Source organism: Rhinoraja longicauda, chromosome 32 (assembly GCF_053455715.1).
Source record: "Rhinoraja longicauda isolate Sanriku21f chromosome 32, sRhiLon1.1, whole genome shotgun sequence".
Taxonomy (NCBI): domain Eukaryota; kingdom Metazoa; phylum Chordata; class Chondrichthyes; order Rajiformes; family Arhynchobatidae; genus Rhinoraja; species Rhinoraja longicauda.
The window spans coordinates 27,586,748-27,607,489 of NC_135984.1; the positions used below are offsets into that span (position 1 = coordinate 27,586,748).

Consider the following 20,742-nt stretch of genomic DNA (forward strand, 5'->3'; position numbering starts at 1 on the left):
TAAAATGGCTTGCTAATGCATTGAAAGGTCAATGAATAGACAGAGATATGAAGGGCCACCTCATCCCTTTAATACAGGAATCTGAAAAGAAGCTTTCAGCAAACAGAGACTGGATATTTTTCCATCCCTGGAATGGAACAATACATTCTCCAAATTCATTAAGGCGGACACATCTGGGGAGAAGAGAACTGAAAGGAACTATGTGACAGGAACAGAGAAACCAGAATCGAGCTGGGACTAGACTGTCAGACACAAATTGGAAGTAAAGCAGGGATTATGATTGCAAATCACAAGGAGGAAACAACGGGAGCACAGATCAAAGACAGGGGTGGCAGATGTAGCAGAAACCCAAGGTGCATCAGCAGAGATTGAAGCAAGTGTACAAATTAAAAATAGAGATCAAAAGGAGAGCGCGAGTCATGCTTAGACTTGAACAAATAAAGAGAAGAAGGAGAAATGGGAAGTCACGATGAGAGAAAGGCAGTGAGATTCGGAGAGAGAAGGCAAAAACAAGGAGAGCAGGATCTGGGTGTTACAGATAGAGGGAGGCAGAGACAGTGAGAGAACACATGTCAGAGGAAGATGTGTGCTGCAAGGGAGAGGCAGGAGCAATGTCGGAGAGAGTGGGGGGTAGGGTTAAGAGCGTAAAGGAGACATAAAACTTAATGTTCATATGTCATGGGAGCAGATTTGGCCCATTGAGTACTCCGTCGTTCAATCATAGCTGATGAATCTTTCCCTCTCAACCCCATTCTCCTGCCTAAACCTCATAACCTTTGACACCCTTACCAATACCCAATACCAGCCTCCACAGCTGGCAATGAATTCCACAGATTCACCACCCTCTGACTAAAGAAATTCCTCCTATGGACCCATTAGTCTTTGCAATATTAGAATCTTTTTTCCTTTGGGATGTAAAGATCCTGCGTCTTCCCAATTATTCCCAGTAAATCCTGCCGTTGCTGTTCCAGTCATCCTGGTAGGGTCCCTTTCCAATCAACTTTAGCCAGTTCCTCTCTCATGCCTCTGTAGTTACCTTACTCAACAGTCATGTCAACACATCTGATTTCATCTTCCCCCTCTCAAACTGCAAGATGAATTTTATCATATTGTGGTCACTACCTCTTACGGGTTCCTTTACTTTAAGCTCCATAATCAAATCTGTTTAATTACACAACACCACATCCAGAACTGCCTTTTCCCTAGTAGGCTTGACTACAGCCCATTTAGAAGCCATCTCGTAAACACTACAAATTCCTCCTTCTCTTGGGACCAACCTACTTTTCCCAGTCTCCCTGCATATTTAAATCCCCCCATGACCACGTTAACTTTGTAACTTAAAGACAGCCAGGGCAGGGAGAGTAAAGGAAGGGCCAGAGATATTTCCCCCAGGTGATTTAAGTTTGTTATTGTGACATGTACTGGGCGCAGTGAAAAGCTTTATTTTGCATGTCATCCATTCAAATCAGATAATACTAGACATGAATACAATCATGTCAAACTCAAGAAAGGATATTTCAAACAGTAGAGTGATTATATCGGATGACAATACTGCAAAAAGCACACAAAGAGTTGCCACGCTCCAATCCCATCTTTGATGACCCTCCAGTCTCTTCCCACATCCCAGACATGCTGTGTGGGAGCTACATTGCCTGCTGTAAATTGCCCCTGGTGTAAGAGTGCAGAAGGGAGTGTGGGGGAGAATGGGAATTTGCAAATGGGTGGTTGGTGGTGGGCCATGGGCCTCTTTCTGTGCTACATCTCTCCGTGACTCGAAGGGAGCAGACAGATAAGACTCAGAGATAATAACATCAGAGTTGCAGTGAGCTGCAAACTCACTGAGCATGCAGCGAAAATCATTGATCAGGATGCAAGAGTTGTAGCAGCAGATATCGGAGCCAGTGCCAATACAATTAAAGGCAGGTTTGGCAGAGAGTCTGTGGGATGGCGGCACCAATGTTTAAATGGAATAAGCCTTACCAGCATACTTTAAACTTTTAGATTTTAGATACAGCGTGGAAAAAGCCTTTGGCCCACTGAGTCTATGGCAACCAGTGATCCAGTACTGGTTGTACAAACTGGAGACAATTTATAATTGACAGAAGTCAATTAACCTACAAACCTGTAAGCCTTTGGATTGTGGGAGGAAACCAGAGTACCCGGAAAAAACCCATGTGTCACAGGGAGAACGTACAAACTCCATACAGACAGCACCCGTAGTATGGATCCCACCCAGGTCTCTGGTGTTGTACGGCAGAAAACTCTACCGCTGCGCCACTGAGCCTCCCTCACGTTCTAAACGTGACTGTAAAACAGGTTGTCTCCAACTAAATACAAAGAACTACAGATGCTGGCAGTCTGAAATACGAATAGAAAATAGTGAAAACACTCAGGTCAAGCAGTGCCTGTGGAAAGAGAATCAGTTATTGTTTCAGGTCAGTGGATATGACGAAGAGTCACCAATATTAATTCTATTCCCATCTCCACACATGCTTTCTGACCTATTGAACATTTCCATAATTTTTCTGTTTTTATTTACCAAAAATTAACCATACAACAATTGTTTTCAATGTTTAAAATCTGGTTCACAATCATCAATTGGAGTCTGCCATTTGCTGCACATGGATTTACTCTCAGAACATAACAGTTGTTAGGTGCGATGTGCTCCCATAGTTGAACAGTCTATGCAGCAAGGTCCCAGGTGATCAGTGGTCGCTTGAATAAGACGCCAGACAGCAATCAGAGCCTTTGCAATCAAACCTCAGCCAGGAAAGAGGACGTGGCAAAAATTCCTTTTGTAGCACTTGGCTCCACAAATAATCTACATATTCCAGGAAATGGAACTGATGCTGGCTCTGGCGTGCATTCAATCTGCAGCCAATTCCAGGCACCGTGCCTTTGTGAATTAAGGGGTAAGTTTGAATATGGCAATATCTCGGTCCAAGTCAGCCACTAATCCAGAAAAACTGAAACAACATGGCCTGCAATCTTAACGCCTGCAGCACAGACTAAAAAAAATGAGAGGAAAATGGAATGGGAATCAATCGAAACTTGAAAGTAATATGTAAGGATTAAAGTTACCCAAACTGACTGGACGCATTTCCTGACTAACCTTATCCATACAACTGCTGAGACCCATCTTTTCCACACCACTGTAATCATTTTTCAAATGCCCTTCATTAGATTGAGTTGGTGAACAAATCTGATTGCCATAAATAATTTGGATTATTCACTGGGGAAAATGTGGCAGTTTGCTTTCCACATTTCTATGCTGTGCCTTATTTTCCTTGTGGTTCATTAGCAATTGTGACTGGCAGGCACATCCCACTCCAATTTTCCTGATTTGCATTTGTTTCAGCCCCTGCTGACATGCTCACTGTAGCTTTGGTAGACAAACACAATTTCCTCTCCATAGCAAATGATAGATTGAACTGCAGCAAACAGGCAGTCTGTAGATGTGTGATGATTCTTCCTCAGAACTGATGAGATCCTGATGAAAGGTCAACAACTTTAAGCATTAACAAATCCCCTTTGCACCAAAGCTGCCTGATTTGTTGTGTGTTTCCACCATTTTGCTATTGCAGATTTGTAAAAGGCACAGTCAATGTTGCCCCTAATTAACCATGCCACTTAAACAGATGATCTCATTGGCAATGATACATGAGCAGCAGCCTATGAAGGCAGTTCAGCAGTCACAGATCCAGCAACATGCATCTCAGTATTGTCTGAGTGAAGTTTACAAACTATGTATGACTGTATTGGCTTCCTACAGCTGCTCTGCTTCCTCCCAAATCCCAAAGATTTCTGGGCCTGATCAGATACATCCAATGACTCTGTGGAACAAATTGCAGGAGTCATGGTTGAGATACATGGCAAGGTACTGGAAGATTAGAGAGTGACTAATATTATGTCTATTTAAGGGAGGCATAAAAAACCATGGGCACTATGGATCTGCTGTAGAGTTGCTGGAGATGATTCTGAGGGATAAGATGAACATGCATTTGGATAGGCAGGGGTCGCCAGCATGGTTTTGTATGAGGGCGATGATGCCTCACGTAGTTGTATGAAGTAAACAAGAAGGTTGACAAAGGCAGGGCAGTAGAAGTAGTCGATATGGACCAGCAAGACCATTGATAAGGTTCCACATGGCAGACTGTTCTGAGAGGTGAGACTGCATGGGATCCAGGGAGAGATAGCTAACTGGATACAGTGCAAAACAAAATGCTGGAGAATCTCAGAAGGTCAGGCAGCATCTATGGTGGGAATGGGTTGGGACCCTTCTTCAGAAAGAATTGGCTTTAGATAGGATGCAGAGAATGGTGGTGGAAGGTTGTTTTATCGGATGAGGCCTGTGATTCATGAAATGACCAGTGGTGTGCCACAGGGACTGGTGCTGGGCCCATGGCTATTTGTCAAGTACAAGACATGATTTATAAACCAGCCGTTGGCACTAAGTTGGAGTACTTGGAGTATAATGATCAGTTTTGGTCACACTGCTGAAGAAAGTGACCAAAACTGAACACAATATTCCAAGTACAGGAGAGATGCCATTGAGCTCGTAAAGAGTGCAGAGAAGATTTATGAAGATATTGTCAGGACTTGAAAGCCTGCACGAAAGGGAGAGGTTCAGCAGGATAAGATTTTATTTGTCAGAGCACAGGAGGTTGAGGAAGGATATATTGGGGTGAAGAAAGTCTTGAGGGATATAAATATGGTGAGTTCAATTATTTTCCCCCAAGGTAGAGGAATTAAGAATTGGAGGTCATAGGTTAAAGGTGAGAGGAGAAAAGATAGGAACCTGAGGGGCAACCTTCTCACACAGGAGATGGTTGGTACGGCTAAGAAAGCAGCATAGCAGGCAAAATCTGCTCTCCACCACGGCGACATGATAGGGCAAGTCCAACACGGAAGAAGTGGCTTGGGGCTTGGCGGAAAGCGACCTTGCTGGAACAAGGCATCCTCACTGGAGCGCCGGAAGTTGGTCGCGGCCGAAGTGCGCCGACAGGAGTCGTCGAGTAGGTGTGCCAAGGCTGTGTCACAAGCCAAACACGGCCAGTGGATGAGATGGGAGAGTGTGGAAAAGCGGAAGATCAGCTGGTAGGACATGTGGGAGATGGAGGCGAGCAGGATAAGTTTCCTCATTCGGGCAACCTATGATATCCTTCCTAGCCCAAAAAATCTCAACCAATGGCTGGGCGAAGATCCATCATGTTCAACACTAGCCACGCTTAAGCACATCCTCACTGGGTGTAAAGTGAGCCTCTCCCAAGGTCGGTACACCTGGAGACATAATCAAGTGCTCAAATGCCTGGCAACGACTCTGAAAAGCAGGAGAACAACCATCAATGCCCTGCCGCCCAGAACAACCAACCAAGTTATGCCAATTGCCTTTGTTCAGGAGGGGGAACAAAAGCAACGGAAAATTCCACCAAGGACCAGGTTTGGACAGTTGGAGGCAGCCCGGGATTGGCAGATGCTGATGGGATGTGGACCAACGGCTTACAGTTCCATCAGAGATAGCCATCACCAACTTGCGGCCTGATCTTGTCCTCTGGTCGAACTCTCAGCGCATGGTGTATTTTGTGGAGCTCAACCCCTTGGGAGGATGCTGTGCAGGAAGCCTTCGAAAGACAGAAACTGCGCTACACAGAGCTTGTAGCGGTGGCAGAACAGCGGGCTGGAGAGCAAAGATCTGCCCGATGGAAGTTGGATGTCGGGGATTCGTGGCAACATCTACTGTAAGACTGATGAAGGACCTCGGGATCAGCGGACAAGCCAGGCCATCAAGGAAACATCAGGGGTGGCAGAGGCTCTGGCTGAAGAGGAAAGATCCCATCTGGTCTCCCAAATTAGCCGGCTAGGCAGATGCAGAGGGGTGTGGTTCTGGGACGCCAGAACACACCGCTGAGCCTACGGGAGATGTCGTGGGCCCAATCAGCGAAACGTCGATGAAAGTAGGTGCCCACTTGATAACCCCAATGACGTGTCTGCCTAGCCTTTCTCAACATCGGATGAGCATAGGTGAGTGCATAAGCCTCCCATCACCACCGGGAACAAGTTGACATTTGGCACTTTGGATTTTTAACATCACATCCTGTGTATTTGGAAACATGGAACGAGCTGTCAGAGGAAATAGTTGAGGCAACATTTACATGGAACATTAAAGATACAGCACAGGAACAGGCCCATTAGCTCACAATGTCTATGCCGAACATGATGCCAGGTTAAACTAATCTCCTCTGCATGCATGTGATCCATATTCCTCCACCCCCTGCATACCTGCATGCCTACTTCATACAGGCAACCTTCAATGCCTGTATGTCTACTTCATACAAGCAACCTTCAATGCCTGTATGTCTATTTCAAACCCTCTAGAATGCCACTGTTGCGTTCACATGGCATCAAACAAGTGGGCATTCTTCTGGTGATAAATCAACTTGGTCTGTTGTGGAAACATTTTGCAACTTTTTTGTACCTCGATCATAGAACTTCTCATTTTCCAACGGGATTTTATTTTGCCCAAGCAATTCTTCTGGCAAATAACCCCTCACCTACTCAGCACCAAATGACGCCAACAATAATGCATCAGATAAAATTTGCTGAGAGTGGGGTTATCAAACACACCGGTCTGAGAAACAACAGCCATTACTTCGCCATACAACAGCCTACTTGTATTAATCCATTTCCTCAGAAGTTATACTATTTAATGGAGTGACACTACCTACATTCTTTGTTCTCAAGAAGATGGTGACCATCTCCGTTCTTGAATGCAATTGTGTGCACCTTGATTGCTGGGTTTGTGGCGTTCAGGGTCACAGTCACCATCTGTCAAGTGTCAAAGTTTGCTGCTCTCTACTAATTTAGGGCAGTCCCCCAAACTCCATACAACAAAGGGAAAACTTTAGCTCAGAGAATCAGCCAGTTATGTGTCCGAATTGCAGGCAGACAGCACTCTTTGTTATTTCCAAAGTGCTCTGTTATTATTTCAAGAGGCCTGAATAGACTCTGCAAAAATGTGTGTAGAAAGGAACTGTAGAAGCTGGATTGTACCAAAGATAGACACAGATTGCTGGAGTAACCACTGGGTCACGCAGCATCAGTAAAAGTCAGTATTCAGCTCCAAATTTTTACTTTTTTTTTCCCACATGGAGAAATGACAATGAATGGGATAAATATGTTTAAGGAAAAGTGTAGACTGACAATAAATGGATAGAACATGGCAGACAAGGCATAACAGAGGTTGTTCTTCTAAACATCAAAGATTTTTGCACATACTTTTTTTAAAATGTTGTGCATTTTGGTTATATGTATAATTTATGTTTTTTCTGTGTTATCTGATTCTATGTGCCTGCAAGCATGATTTTCACTGTATGTACCAAAATGTACATGGAAATATGACAATAAATTTGATTTGACTATCACAGATAGCTAAAGCAAAATGTTTAAACATAGTAGGCATTCAAACTGTATTGTAAATCCATCTGCCATGGAGTCACTGTTCAACTTTTTATGTTTCCCTGAACAATTCTGACCACAGTTCATAGGCTACTGCTGCACCGAGATAAAGGCCTGGTGTAAATGCTGCTTGTTACAATGCAGTCTGGAGGAGGTGGAGGTTGAGCAGCAGCTGGTGTCAAACCTGTACATATGGGAAGCTGAGAGCTGTATGGGTAGTAGTTTTTCAGAGGTCACGCTGTAGTTGAGGATGCAGGCAGAGTGGTGCTCATCTTGCAGAGAAGAAGAAAGCATAAGAAAAGCAAGACTCCCCCAGTTTACCTTTCTCTCTTCTGGTATTCCAGTGAGAGCAATATTTACATGTAGCCATACATAGCTCAATTCCCAGAAACTCCAGAGGTGGGTGATGGGATACGGTAACAGGCAGGAAGGCAATAAAGGAATAGTCGTAAAGCAGGCCAGCATTCCTGCAGCACAAGGCACTGTTCCATACATTGTTCATCTCACTCATTTCACAGTCAAGGATTTCACTGGATGTCTGCTGAACCATTATCCAGAGGTCACAGTTGGTATCAGTCATGGAGGAGAAAAAGGAATGTGGCAATGCAGGCAGACCTTGGGGAGCTTTCATTTACATTAAGCAGAGCCTCAAAGGTAGAAAAGTCTGGATTAATGTTTGTGTCATATGTTATTAAGCACAGAAATAGGAGTTTAGCACAGAGGGACGGATGGCTGGAGAGAAGAATCTTGGGCCATCGTTTGGAAGGTTATGGTACCTGTGAAAGCTGGAGTGGGTTCAACTCGGCAAAACCAACATCAATATCAAAGGATTTACCAGTGAAGGGTAAATCTAAACCTAGACCGTGCTAAACTTAGCTAGATAGTGGAATGGAACTGTGTGTAGATTCAGAACGAGGGAAGCAAAGATACACTGCAAAGATGTGTTTAAAGTCAAAGAGTCACAGAGTCATCAAGTTATATAGCATAGAAACAGGCCCTCAGGCTGACATAGTCCATGCTGACCACATTGGCATTCTGGGCTTTCATTTGGCCTAAATCCCTTCAAACCCTTCTTACCCATGTATGGGTCCAAATGTCCTTTGAAAGCCGGAACTGTATCCATTTCTTCCTTTGACAACTCATTCCAAAGAGAAAAAGTTGCCCGAGGACCCTCTTAAATCTCTCCCCTTTCACCTAACATCTGTGCCCTCTGGTTTTAGAAGACTGGGAAAAGACTGCGCGCTCACTTCATCCATGTCCCTCACGATCTTCCCTCAATTACGTCACTCTTTAGGCTCCTATGCTCCAAAGTAAACAGTTCTAGCCTGTGCAGTTTCTCCCTTATAATCAAGCTTGCAAGTCTCATTACCAATAGTTCTGGAAGACCAAGGGCCAAAAATAGGCAACAAAGCATCAGAAGGAAAAAAGTGAAGACCATTTGGGCCATTGGCGAGAGATAGATAATTAAACAGATGAGCGGGGAGTAAAAAGGGGAAGTGGGAGAGGAAAACAGATGTAGTAAGAGATAAAACCAATCTCACTGTGGCACACAATTAGATTGTGTAGCTGAGAATAACATTTGTAGATGACGTGCAAGCAGGGATTTTGGGGGCGAATGAGATGAGACATGAATGTTGGGAATGATATTCAAGTATTCTTGGTCTTCGTGTACGGTCTTCATTTTTGCCACTAACATACAGCTGCTTCAATATCAATGAATTCACATACTACTATACTGGAGACAAGCGGGTTAAGGAACTCAATGTGTAAAGTTTAGGAATTCAATGTGCAAAGCACAGTCAAACAGCCTCTGCTACCAGTTACAGTGAAACGCTAGCAGAAACATACCAATAGCAGTTTAGGGTCCACGCCGACCGGTGATCCCCGCATATTAACACTATCCTACACACACTAGGGACAATTTACACATTTTTACATTTACCAAGCCAATTTACCTACATACCTGTATGTCTTTGGAGTGGTGAGGAAACCGAAGATCTCGGAGAAAACCCACAGAGTTCACGGGGAGAACGTACAAACAGCACCCATAGTCAGGATCAAAACTGGGTCTCCTGTAAGGCAGCAACTCTACCGCTGTGCCACCGTGCCCCTCTTTACATGCTACAATTCTTAAAGGTATGCACACGAGCACAGAGATATCAAGGAGCCTTCCGTGAATTTCCACCTCCAACGTTACTCCACATTGGCACATGTGTGAGAAAGGCTACCTCTGTTTTTTCCTCCCTCCCTCCCTGGTTTTCTGCAGTGATCACCCTGAGGGAAGCAAGACCCGGTTCCCTACCTCTGCGCTGTCCTTCAGCCAGTCTGCACGGGGCAGCTCCACCAACTGGGAAAATCGCCGGTCATAGATACAGAGATGGAGATGTTTGTCCAGCACCCGGAAATCTTCATAGCTCCTCTTCACAATCCAACTCCTGCCCTGCGGATAGAGGAGGGTTTACTGACCATGCATCACTTGATCAGAAACAATATAAATTCTTCAAAACTAAACATTTTGTTTTAACACAGCGGGACAGGCAGCATCTCTGGAGAAGGAAGGGGTGATGTTTCGGGTCATAGAAACATAGAAAATAGGTGCAGGAGGAGGCCATTCGGCCCTTTGAGCCAGCATCATTCATTGTGATCATGGCTGATTGTCCCCAATCAATAGCCCGTGCCTGCCTTCTCCCCATATCCCTCGATTCCACTAGCCCCTAGAGCTCTATCTAACTCCCTCTTAAATCCATCCAGTGATTTGGCTTCCACTGCCCTCTGTGGCAGAGAATGCCACAAATTCACAACTCTCTGGGTGAAAAAGCTTTTTCTCACCTCAGTTTTAAATGGCCTCCCCTTTATTCTAAGACTGTGTCCCCTGGTTCTGGACTCGCCCAACATTGGGAACATTTTTCCTGCTTCTAGCTTGTCCAGTCCTTTTATAATTTTATATGTTTCTATAAGATCCCCTCTCATCCTTCTAAACTCCAGTGAATACAAGCCTAGTCTTTTCAATCTTTCCTCATATGACAGTCCCGTCATCCCAAGGATCAATCTCGTGAACCTACGCTGCACTGCCTCAATTACAAGGATGTCCTTCCTCAAATTAGGAGACCAAAACTGTACACAATACTCCAGATGTGGTCTTACCAGGGCCCTATACAACTGCAGAAGAACCTCTTTACTCCTATACTGAAATCCTCTTGTTATGAAGGCCAACATTCCATTAGCTTTCTTCACTGCCTGCTGTACCTGCATGCTAACTTTCAGTGACTGGTGTACAAGGACACCCAGGTCTCGCTGCACCTCCCCCTTACCTAACCTAACCTAACTCCATTGAGAAAATAATCTGCCTCCTTGTTTTTGCTGCCAAAGTGGATAACCTCACATTTATCTATATTATACTGCATCTGCCACGCATCTGCCCCCAGTCTGAGGAAGGGTCTCGACCTGAAAAGTCACCCATTCCTTCTCTCCAGAGATGCTGCCTAACCCGCTGAGTTACTCCAGTTCTTTGTGTCTATCTTCGGTTTAAACCAACATCTGCAGTTCCTTCCGACACATTTTGTTTTAACAATTGTTTAAAAGATATGTTCACATTAGAAAATCATCAAAGCATTGGTGTTGTTTTAAATTTCTCTTCACCATCCCCAATTGATATAATTCGGATCTAATTCTGCAATACAGATTCATCCATATTTTTAATACCATTTCTAGTCAAATTAACTGCCATGTTAGGTGTCATTTGCGTGGATAGCAAGCAAGCAAAGCTCTTCCATTGCATCTCAGTACATGTGACAAAATAAACCAATATCATAAAATTTGATACATCTTCACGCAGTTTCAACTAAAATGATCACATCAACAGAATTGTGATATTTGTTAATGGCCATATGCTCCCATTTCTCCCCAATATAAGGTCCTGTGTAACTCTACCATCAACTTCCTTCACTGAAAGCATGTTGATTATCATTCCCTCTTCATTATCTTGACACTTCCTTGTAGATGAGCGTAGACAGAAGGGACTGCATTTGCTGCTTTTTAAAAATAGAGTATTGGAGTAACTCTGTGAGTCAGACGGCATCCCTGTAGAACATAGATAGGCAACAATCATGGATTGTCACAATCAGTCTATCGAGGGTCTCGACTCTTGATGCTCTCCAGAAAGGATGCCTGACCCGTTGAGTTGCTCTGTGTATTTCATTGTAGGTGACTAACTGAATATACTGTTGTAGATGTTCTGTAAATCCAACTCTGCTTGTTTACCAATGTGGCCACAAATGCATGGATCTGTGAAGTTAAATCAGGTTGCAGTACAGACTTGGCACTTTTCCTACTTCTGACTCATTAGCATTCTCTACCGAGAGTCAATACTGTTCCTCAATCTGCGCCTCTATTACAGAATATTATGGTCACTGAGCTCAGTGCTACTTATAAGAACGGTGCAATATTTCTCCACGTTAAAATGGGCAATAAATTTAATTGGCTGCTTTGAGATGTCTTTAAGTTGTGAAAAGAGCACCATGAATAAAAATGCTTTCATCAACATCTGAGAATTTCTCGTAAAGTTTTCCACTTCATTTAATATTTGTTCCATTAACGTTTAAGCATCTCCATAACAATTTGAATGTTGTTATTCCCCTCCTCTCACACTCAGGAGATGCAAGAGACTGCAGGTGCTGGAAGAACCCACTCAGTTCTTCCACCAGTTCAATTTTTCTGCTTGCCCCTACGAGTAAAAACGTTCACGGAGCTCCTTTCTCCCAGGGATGGATGTACCACGAAGTAATATCACTGAGCAAAGAACTTCCTTCAATGCATGGTCAATAAAATGAGATTAAAAAGTAATCTAATTTGCAACTGCAAGTGATGCAACATTTGTCCTTTCTCACCATCCAGGTCCCCAACCGTCTTTCCTAGTGAAGCAGTGATTCACTCGCACTTCCTACAATTTGGTGCACTGTATTACTGTGGACTCCTCTTCACTGGAGAAACCACAGAGTGGGTGATCATTTTGTGGTGTACCCATGTTCAGCCCACAGGAGTGATCCTGAGCTTCCGAATCCTGCCACTTTGATTCCCCATCCCACTCCCACTTGGCCCCACACTGAGGCCGGCCTAACGCAAGCTGGAGGGACACCATCTCATCTCCTGAATGGGCACGGTTCAGACCTGGATTCAACAGTGAATTCTACTTCAGCTAGCTTGATTTTGCAATCTCTACCATTCGACCATCTCTAAAGATGCTGCCTGACACACTGAGTTACTCCAGCAATTTGTGTCTTTTATTGTAAACGAGCATCTGCAGATCCTTGTTTCTACATCTGTCATATTAGCTCAACTTTTTTTCCCTTCTTTTTTCCCCTGCTGAAGTGGAGGCCATTCCCAGCCTGCCCCCCTGCCCCCTGCGATTATCCTCCTGCTCTGCACTTTATCACTCCCACATTCATTTGCCCACGTGCCCACTCTCTAACTAGTCCCATTCACCAGATAACCAGCGCAGCTTACCCCCGTGGTCACCTGGTTTCACCCCATCATAGAGATCCCCTCACCCACCTTCCCAGACTCTTCTCTACTTTTCAACACTGATACATGGTCTCCAACCTAACAAACTTGCCTCCATTTCTCTTCCCACAGATGCGACCTGACCTGCTGAGTATTTCCCTTCCACTCACTTCACATAACATTGTTCCCTCGTGGATGCAGGAAAGGACTCAAAAACGACGGATGTGAAACAAAAAGAAATGCTAAAAAAAAATTTGGGAATATTACCAAAATTATCAAAGGATTCAGAAGCAATCTTTTTTCTTGAAATACCTTCCTGGGATCGGGCACACAAATAAAAATTTTAATCATCTCAAAATCAGTGGACCATTTCAATAGAAAAAACCCCAAATACAAGCAATTTTACAAAAGAAAATTATCTTTTAAAGAAACATCTGTGTTCTGGCAAAGCAACTATCACTCCAGTCTTTTCATTTCTTACTGCACCAGAGCCAATTCTGGGGCCCTGGTCAATGAGGAATTAGACCAAAGGATGCTCCCGTTTGACCTATAAAGCTACAACACGAGCATTAGCAAAGAATGCTGCTTTCCCATTGACAACACATGGCTCCACTGACTAAATATACAGCTCACATGATCATGGCAACATATTTCAAACACTTTAAAACAACCCAAACATATGCTTGGCAGGCGTGCATTAGCTCCCTTCCTCAAGGACACCCAAGATACACCCTTCATTCTCCTTTAGTCATAGAACTGTACAGCATGGAAACAGGCCCTTCGGCCCACCTTGTCCATGCCAAACAAGCCGGCATGCATTTCCTCTAAAACCTAATGTAATAAAAATGAACTGCAGATGCTGGTTTATGCTAGTCAGGATCCTTCTTCAAACTGAAATCTGAAGAAGTCTGAAAATCCGAACCTGAAACATCACCTATTCATGTTCTCCAGATATGTATGCTGCCTGAGCTGCTGAGTTACTCCAGCAGTTAGTATCTATCCCTCTAAAAACTTCCCATCCATATATCTGCCCAAATGTATTTTGGAAGTCATAATTGAATCATTTCTATAGCTTCTTCTGCCAGCTTAATCCAGATATGGATTACCCTGAGTGGAAAAGTTGATCCCGAGGTCCCACTTAAATCTCTCCCCCTCACCATAAACCTATGTATGCCCTTTAGTTTTAGAATTCTCTACCCTGGGAAAAAGACTGATAGCATTCACCTTATCTATGCTCTTTATGATCCTGCACACCTCAATAAGGTCATGCCTCAACTTCCTGCAATCCAAAAAAAAAGTCCCAGCCTGTCCAACCTCTCCCTGTAACTCAAGCCTGCAAGTCCAGCTAACAATCGTCATGCACCCTTTCCAACTTAATGACATCCTTCCTCTCGCTGGGTGAGCAGGACTGCACACAGTCCTCCAAGTATGGTCGCACCAACCATTTGCACAGCCACATCACGATGAGCTGAGTTTTGCCCTTAATACACTCCCAATGAAGGCAAGCGTGCCAAAGGCGGCCTTCACCATATTGGCCACCTGACTTGCCACTCCCAGGGAACCATGCATCTGCACTCCCCAATCTCTACACCACTCTTCGGGGCTCTACCATTTACTGTGTAAGTCCTACCCTGGTTTGACATGGCAAAGTGCAACACCTCACGCTTGTCATAAAGTTAAAATCCATTTGCCATTCCTCTCAATTGATATAGATCCTGTTGTAAACTTAGATATCCTTCCTCACTATCCATTGTACAACCTATTGTGGCATCAAATGCAAATTTACTAACAATGTGAACTACATTGTCATCCAAATTGTTAATGTAGATGACAAAGAGCAAGGAACCCAGCACCAACCTCTGCGGCACACTACATATTACAGGTTTTCAAACAGAGAATCAATCGTTCACAACTACCCTTTCATTCCTTCCTCCAATGCAATTTTGAATCCAATTGGTAGCTCACGTTGGATTCCAACTATTCCACCATGTGGAACATTTCTCATATGGACAATGTCCACTGCCTTACCCTCCAATCCTCTCGGTGACCTTTTCAAAAAACTATCATATGTACAAGACAAAATTTCCCAAGAAGCCATACTGACCAACATTAATCAGTCTGTGCCTATCCAAATGATGGTAGATCCTATCCCTAAGAATTCCCTCCATGGGACAAGATCAACCAGGCATCGGATAGGTACAGACTGATTAAGGATGGTCACACCACAGTCATACACAATGTCCAGATCCAATCTAAATAATGGCTGATCAGGAACTCCAAACACAGACATTTTCACTCTGTAATCCCACTTGGTTGGAATGAACTCCCATCTTTACTCTCAATCAGAATTAAGAGACAAAGACTGTAGTATCTTATGACAGTACAATGTCCTTGGGCACGTATAAAAGCAGATTATACATGTTTGTGCCTAACTGTAGTTGACAGTTCAAGAAGCCAGCAGCTGTGCCAGATGCAGCTGCATGAAGGGTCTGGCAGTCCGATTCCTTCATGTTTATTTAAGCTAGAACTAACTGTAAAAGTCAGGAGGATTTGCTATTTTGCCCATAGGGCAATGTGCTGATAGATTCCTAAATCTGCTAGATGACTAATTCTGATAAACTACTCCTGGAGGAAACCGTAAAAGTAATTGTGAGAAACGGTAGATAGTAACGACTGGTAGATAATGAATTGAGAAGGCACCACCATGAAACTACTCTGCTGAAACATTGTTCTGAATTCACAAACCCAAATGCTACGAAACATCACAACAAACAATCTCAGCGGCTCAGGCAACACCTGCAGAGGTGAAATGGATAGTAGCGTTTCAGATTGGCACACTTCATCTGGTCTGAGGAATCATTGCCTCTTATAAAGAGGCATATTAATCAATTGAGTTGGCCATCCCGCCCTGCAGGCATCCTCCGTCATTCATCAAGCTCGTGGTCTTTCCCACCTCAGCTCCATTTTCCAGGACAATAACCCTCAGTCCCTAATATCCGGACATCTTGGGTCAAGGGACGATCATACACTGTGTTATCTTCTCAGATATCAGGGTATCTGTATACTGTGGATGGCTCGATTGTAATCATGCATTGTCTTTCCGCTGACAGGTTAACTAACATGCAACAAAGGCTTTTCACTGTGCCTTGATACATGTGACAATAAACCTGTATATGAGTTTGAGTTTAGTTTATAAAATTATAGTATAGGTAGGATAGATAGTCATTGCCTTTTTTCAAGGGTAGCTGAGTCCAAGACTAGGTTTAAGATATGAGGAGAAATATATATATAGGAAGATTTAAGGAACAAGTTTTACGTAGAGGGTGGTGGAACAAGATGCTGGAGGAGAAGTTAGAGGCAGGTACAAACACATTTGGACAGTACATGGATAGGAAAGGAACAGAGGAATATCGGTCAAATACAGGAAAATGGGATTGGTATAGATTGGCATCTTCAGACTGATAAGAAGGGTCTCAACCCGAAACGGCACCCATTCCTTCTCTCCCGAGATGCTGCCTGACCCGCTGAGTTACTCCAACATTTTGTGTCTACCTTCAACTCTTGAAAATACCTCAACTTTGAATTCCTGTGGACTGTCTTTGGTTGTACTAAGGACTACAAGTTTTTTTTTTTACACTAGCAGTGTGGTTTTACATTTATTTGAATTATAGAAACATAGAAAATAGGTGCAGGAGTAGGCCATTCGGCCCTTCGAGCCTGCACCGCCATTCAATATGATCATGGCTGATCATCCAGCTCAGTAACCTGTACCTGCCTTCTCTTCAGACCCCCTGATCCCTTTAGCCACAAGGGCCACATCTAACTCCGTCTTAAATATAGCCAATGAACTGGCCTCAACTACCTTCTGTAGCAGAGAATTCCACAGACTCACCACTCTCTGTGTGAAGAAATGTTTTCTCATCTCGGTCCTAAAAGACTTCCCCCTTATCCTTAAGCTGTGACCCCTGGTTCTGGACTTCCCCAACATTGGGAACAATCTTCCCGCATCTAGCCTCTCCAACCCCTTAAGAATTTTATATGTTTCTATAAGATCCCCCCTCAGTCTTCTAAATTCCAGCGAGTATAAGCCTAGTCTACCCAGTCTTTCTTCATATGAAAGTCCTGCCATCCCAAGGATCAATCTGGTGAACCTTCTCTGTACTCCCTCTAAGGCTAGAATGTCTTTCTTCAGATTAGGAGACCAAAACTGTACACAATACTCCAGGTGCGGTCTCACCAAGGCCCTGTACAACTGCAGCAGAACCTCCCTGCTCCTATACTCAAATCCTCTTGCTATGAATGCTAACATACCATTCGCTTTCTTCACTGCCTGCTGCACCTGCACGCTTGCTTTCAATGACTGGTGCACCATGACACCCAGGTCACGTTGCATCTCCTCTTTTCCTAATTGGCCACCATTCAGGTAATACTCTGCTTTCCTGTTCTTGCCGCCAAAGTGGATAACCTCACATTTATCCACATTATATTGCATCTGCCATGCATTTGCCCACTCGCCTAATCTATCCAAGTCACTCTGCAGCCTCCTAGCATCCTCCTCGCAGCTAACACTGACACCCAGCTTCGTGTCATCCGCAAACTTAGAGATGTTGCATTCAATTCCCTCGTCCAAATCATTCATATATATTGTAAATAACTGGGGTCCCAGCACTGAGCCTTGCGGTACCCCACTAGTCACCGCCTGCCATTCCGAAAAGGACCCGTTTATTCCTACTCTTTGCTTCCTGTTCGCCAACCAATTCTCTATCCACCTCAACACTGAACCCCCAATACCGTGTGCTTTAAGTTTGAACACCAATCTCCTATGTGGGACCATGTCGAAGGCCTTCTGAAAGTCCAGATATAACACATCAACTGGTTCTCCCTTATCCGCTCTACTAGTTACATCCTCGAAAAATTCTATAAGATTAGTCAGACATGATTTGCCTTTCATAAATCCATGCTGACTTTGTCCGATGATTTCACCACTTTCCAAATGTGATGCTATCACATCTTTAATAACTGACTCTAGCATTTTCCCCACTACCGATGTTAGACTAACTGGTCTATAATTCCCCGTTTTCTCTCTCCCTCCCTTTTTAAAAAGTGGGGTTACATTAGCTACCCAATCCTCAGGAACTACTCCAGAATCTAAAGAGTTTTGAAAAATTAACACTAGTGCATCCACTATTTCTGGGGCTATTATCTGTGAAAATGGCATGTACAGGCCTGTTATGGTGCTGCAAATAATAATTTAATTGTTCTGCTGTTGGTACATATGACAACTAAACATTCTTGACTCTAATGGTCTCTATGAGGTTACAGCCTCAGAATTAAAGGACGTTCTTGTAGGAAGGAGATGAGGAGAAATTTCTTTAGTCAAAGGGTGATGAATCTGTGGAATTCTTTGCCACAGAAGGCTGTGGAGGCCAAGTCAGTGGATATTTTTAAGCCACAGATATAGATTCTTGATTAGTACAGGTATCAGAGGTTATGGGGAGAAGGCAGGGGAATGGGGTTAGGAGGGAGAGATAGATCAGCCATAATTGAATGGCAGAGTAGACTTGATGGGTCAAATGGCCTCATTCTACTCCTATTCCTTATGACCTTATAATAGCACTGGAAGATGAGTGTAAATTTGTCATTCTCAATTTAATCACAGTGCTGGTGCAAAGCAGAGTTTTACCAGAAAATTGTGTGGCTTGCTGTTTTCCTTACAGGGCAATAGTTTGAATGATATGACCTGGTTATCATTCACATCCACACTGTAGCCAGTGGTGAAAGGTGTGCATTGCTGGGGAAGCTGAGCCAGAAACTTTCGCCAGGGAACTTATCCGCACTTGCACAGCTCCCAAATCAGTTACATAAACAGAAAAATATGCAGAGCCACATCCACACATTTATTAAATTCCTCCCTTAAAAGCCCCTCAGCCCCAATAAAGCCTGTCCCCCAGTTCAATCTGATGGAATTGAAAGCACAGACACCTTTGCATTTAGGGCGAGTGGGAGAAATTTCAATTCTAGCATCACAATGCACAAAACAAAACAACCACACAATCAATATCTGCAACCCCCACCATTCCCACTGACACAGACACAACACTGATGCTGGGCACAGTCACTGTTAATTCTGAATGACACGGACGTTTAGTCTTTTACAGCCTCTAAAATTCATCATGGCCCCATCAGGATGTACCTGAAGCAGAAACCTTCTGCCTCACAATTGTCATACTGTACTATCACAATAAACCCTAACCCTGCATATCCCAGTGAGGTGACCTCTGTGAGTGAGACTGGCAGCTTTATTAGTTGCTGCCTAGACTGCAACACTGTTAAATCGTGGAGCACTAAATTCTGGTTTATTGCCCAGGAGGTGTCAATGTAATTAATCCATGACGTCACACTCTTCCCGCTTGTAACACGTCCTCTTTAAGAGCTCACACAGTCTCACAGCACCAAATGCAGCTTTTTCCCCATTACTCACTATGGAAATATGCCATGCTAATAACAAAGTTACAAAGACATGGTTCCCAGATCCCAGCCCACCCCAATTTGCTCAGACTTTGCACTGGTGAAATCACAGGGCTCCAACACTAAGGAAGCAGAATTATTGGTGGTTGTGAAATAAAGCAGAGCAGCCATGTATGTGTAAGGTTTCCATGCAGGGCACTGGCTTCATCACGATGCCCACCCTTCAGTTCTGCCTATTCTCAGTCGTCCACAACCCGACAGCATGAACATTGAATTCTCTCATTTACAGTAATCTGCCCCGTTCTCCCTCGCCCCGTCCCTCAATGCACCCTGATCCACCCACAGAGACCCGGTTCAATACTGACCTCGGCTGCTGACTGTGAGGAGTTTGCACATTGTCCCTGTGACCATGTGGATTTAATCCGGGTGTTTCTTTTTTTTTGAAAATTAATTCTCCTCTATAGAAATTGTCACTCGTGTTAGTAGTCGATGAGAACTCATGTGAACGGGTAATTGATGGTCTGCAAGAGCAGGATGGGGGGGGGGGAACAGAGCGGAACAGTGGGGGAACAAGAGATAGAGCGGGAGAGGATGGGTGGAGTGAGTCAGGGGGGTTGAAAGCGGGACAGGGGAGGGATGAAAATGGGACAGAGTAGTAGAGATTGTGAACAGAGGTAGGGAGGCTCACTACCTCGACCAGTGAATGACCACCCTGGTCAGGCCGAGTTGTAAATAGGTTGGTCCTCCAACTGATCCACCCCGTTCCACAGGAGAGTGGGGCTGAAGTACAATTAGGACGTATTACTGCCACATTAAACTGCAGTAGGACTACAGCTTCCCACTTTCCATATAAACTTGGATGATGGACCCTCGAGGCCACAGAAATGCCAGGTGGCCAAGTAGTCGGTGAACTAAATTAAGAAATGTTTCACAGAACTGCTCTGGTTTCCACGTTCCAACTTCGGTCCCTGACATGGTATAGAAGTCCCCAGCACAGAGGCCTCCACTGGAATTACCCCTCACGGTCAGCTGGAAGAATGGATCAATGAGTGGAAGGATGTGGGGAGCTCGCCAGAGCAGCCGTCCAGGAAAGGGCTCACTGTGCTGTAGAATGGCACGAGAGGCACCTCGTGGGTCTGGATCTTTGGGAGGGCTCAGAGCGTGGATCCAATGGCCAGTTTCTGGCAAACAGGGACAAGCTCAGCTGGGATTTCTCCACACTGCTGAACCCTACTAATGCCCTTGAGAGGTTCCAGTCATGAGCTTCCGTGGAGTGCAGCACACACACATGAACAGGCTTTGTCCAGCTGCCTCCCTCTG

General features: G+C 44.2%; 1 protein-coding gene across 3 annotated transcripts in view; it reads right to left on the bottom strand.

Moving 5' to 3' along the window:
• Positions 1-20,742, bottom strand: part of arhgap32b (Rho GTPase activating protein 32b) — a 415,224-nt gene that overhangs the window by 147,267 nt on the left and 247,215 nt on the right. For 2 of the 3 annotated variants that reach the window (XM_078426922.1, XM_078426925.1), the window contains one exon: positions 9,758-9,895. In XM_078426922.1, the coding sequence (XP_078283048.1) occupies positions 9,758-9,895 (138 nt within the window). The remainder of the gene's footprint in view (positions 1-9,757; positions 9,896-20,742) is intronic. The other variant, XM_078426924.1, reaches the window with a different exon arrangement.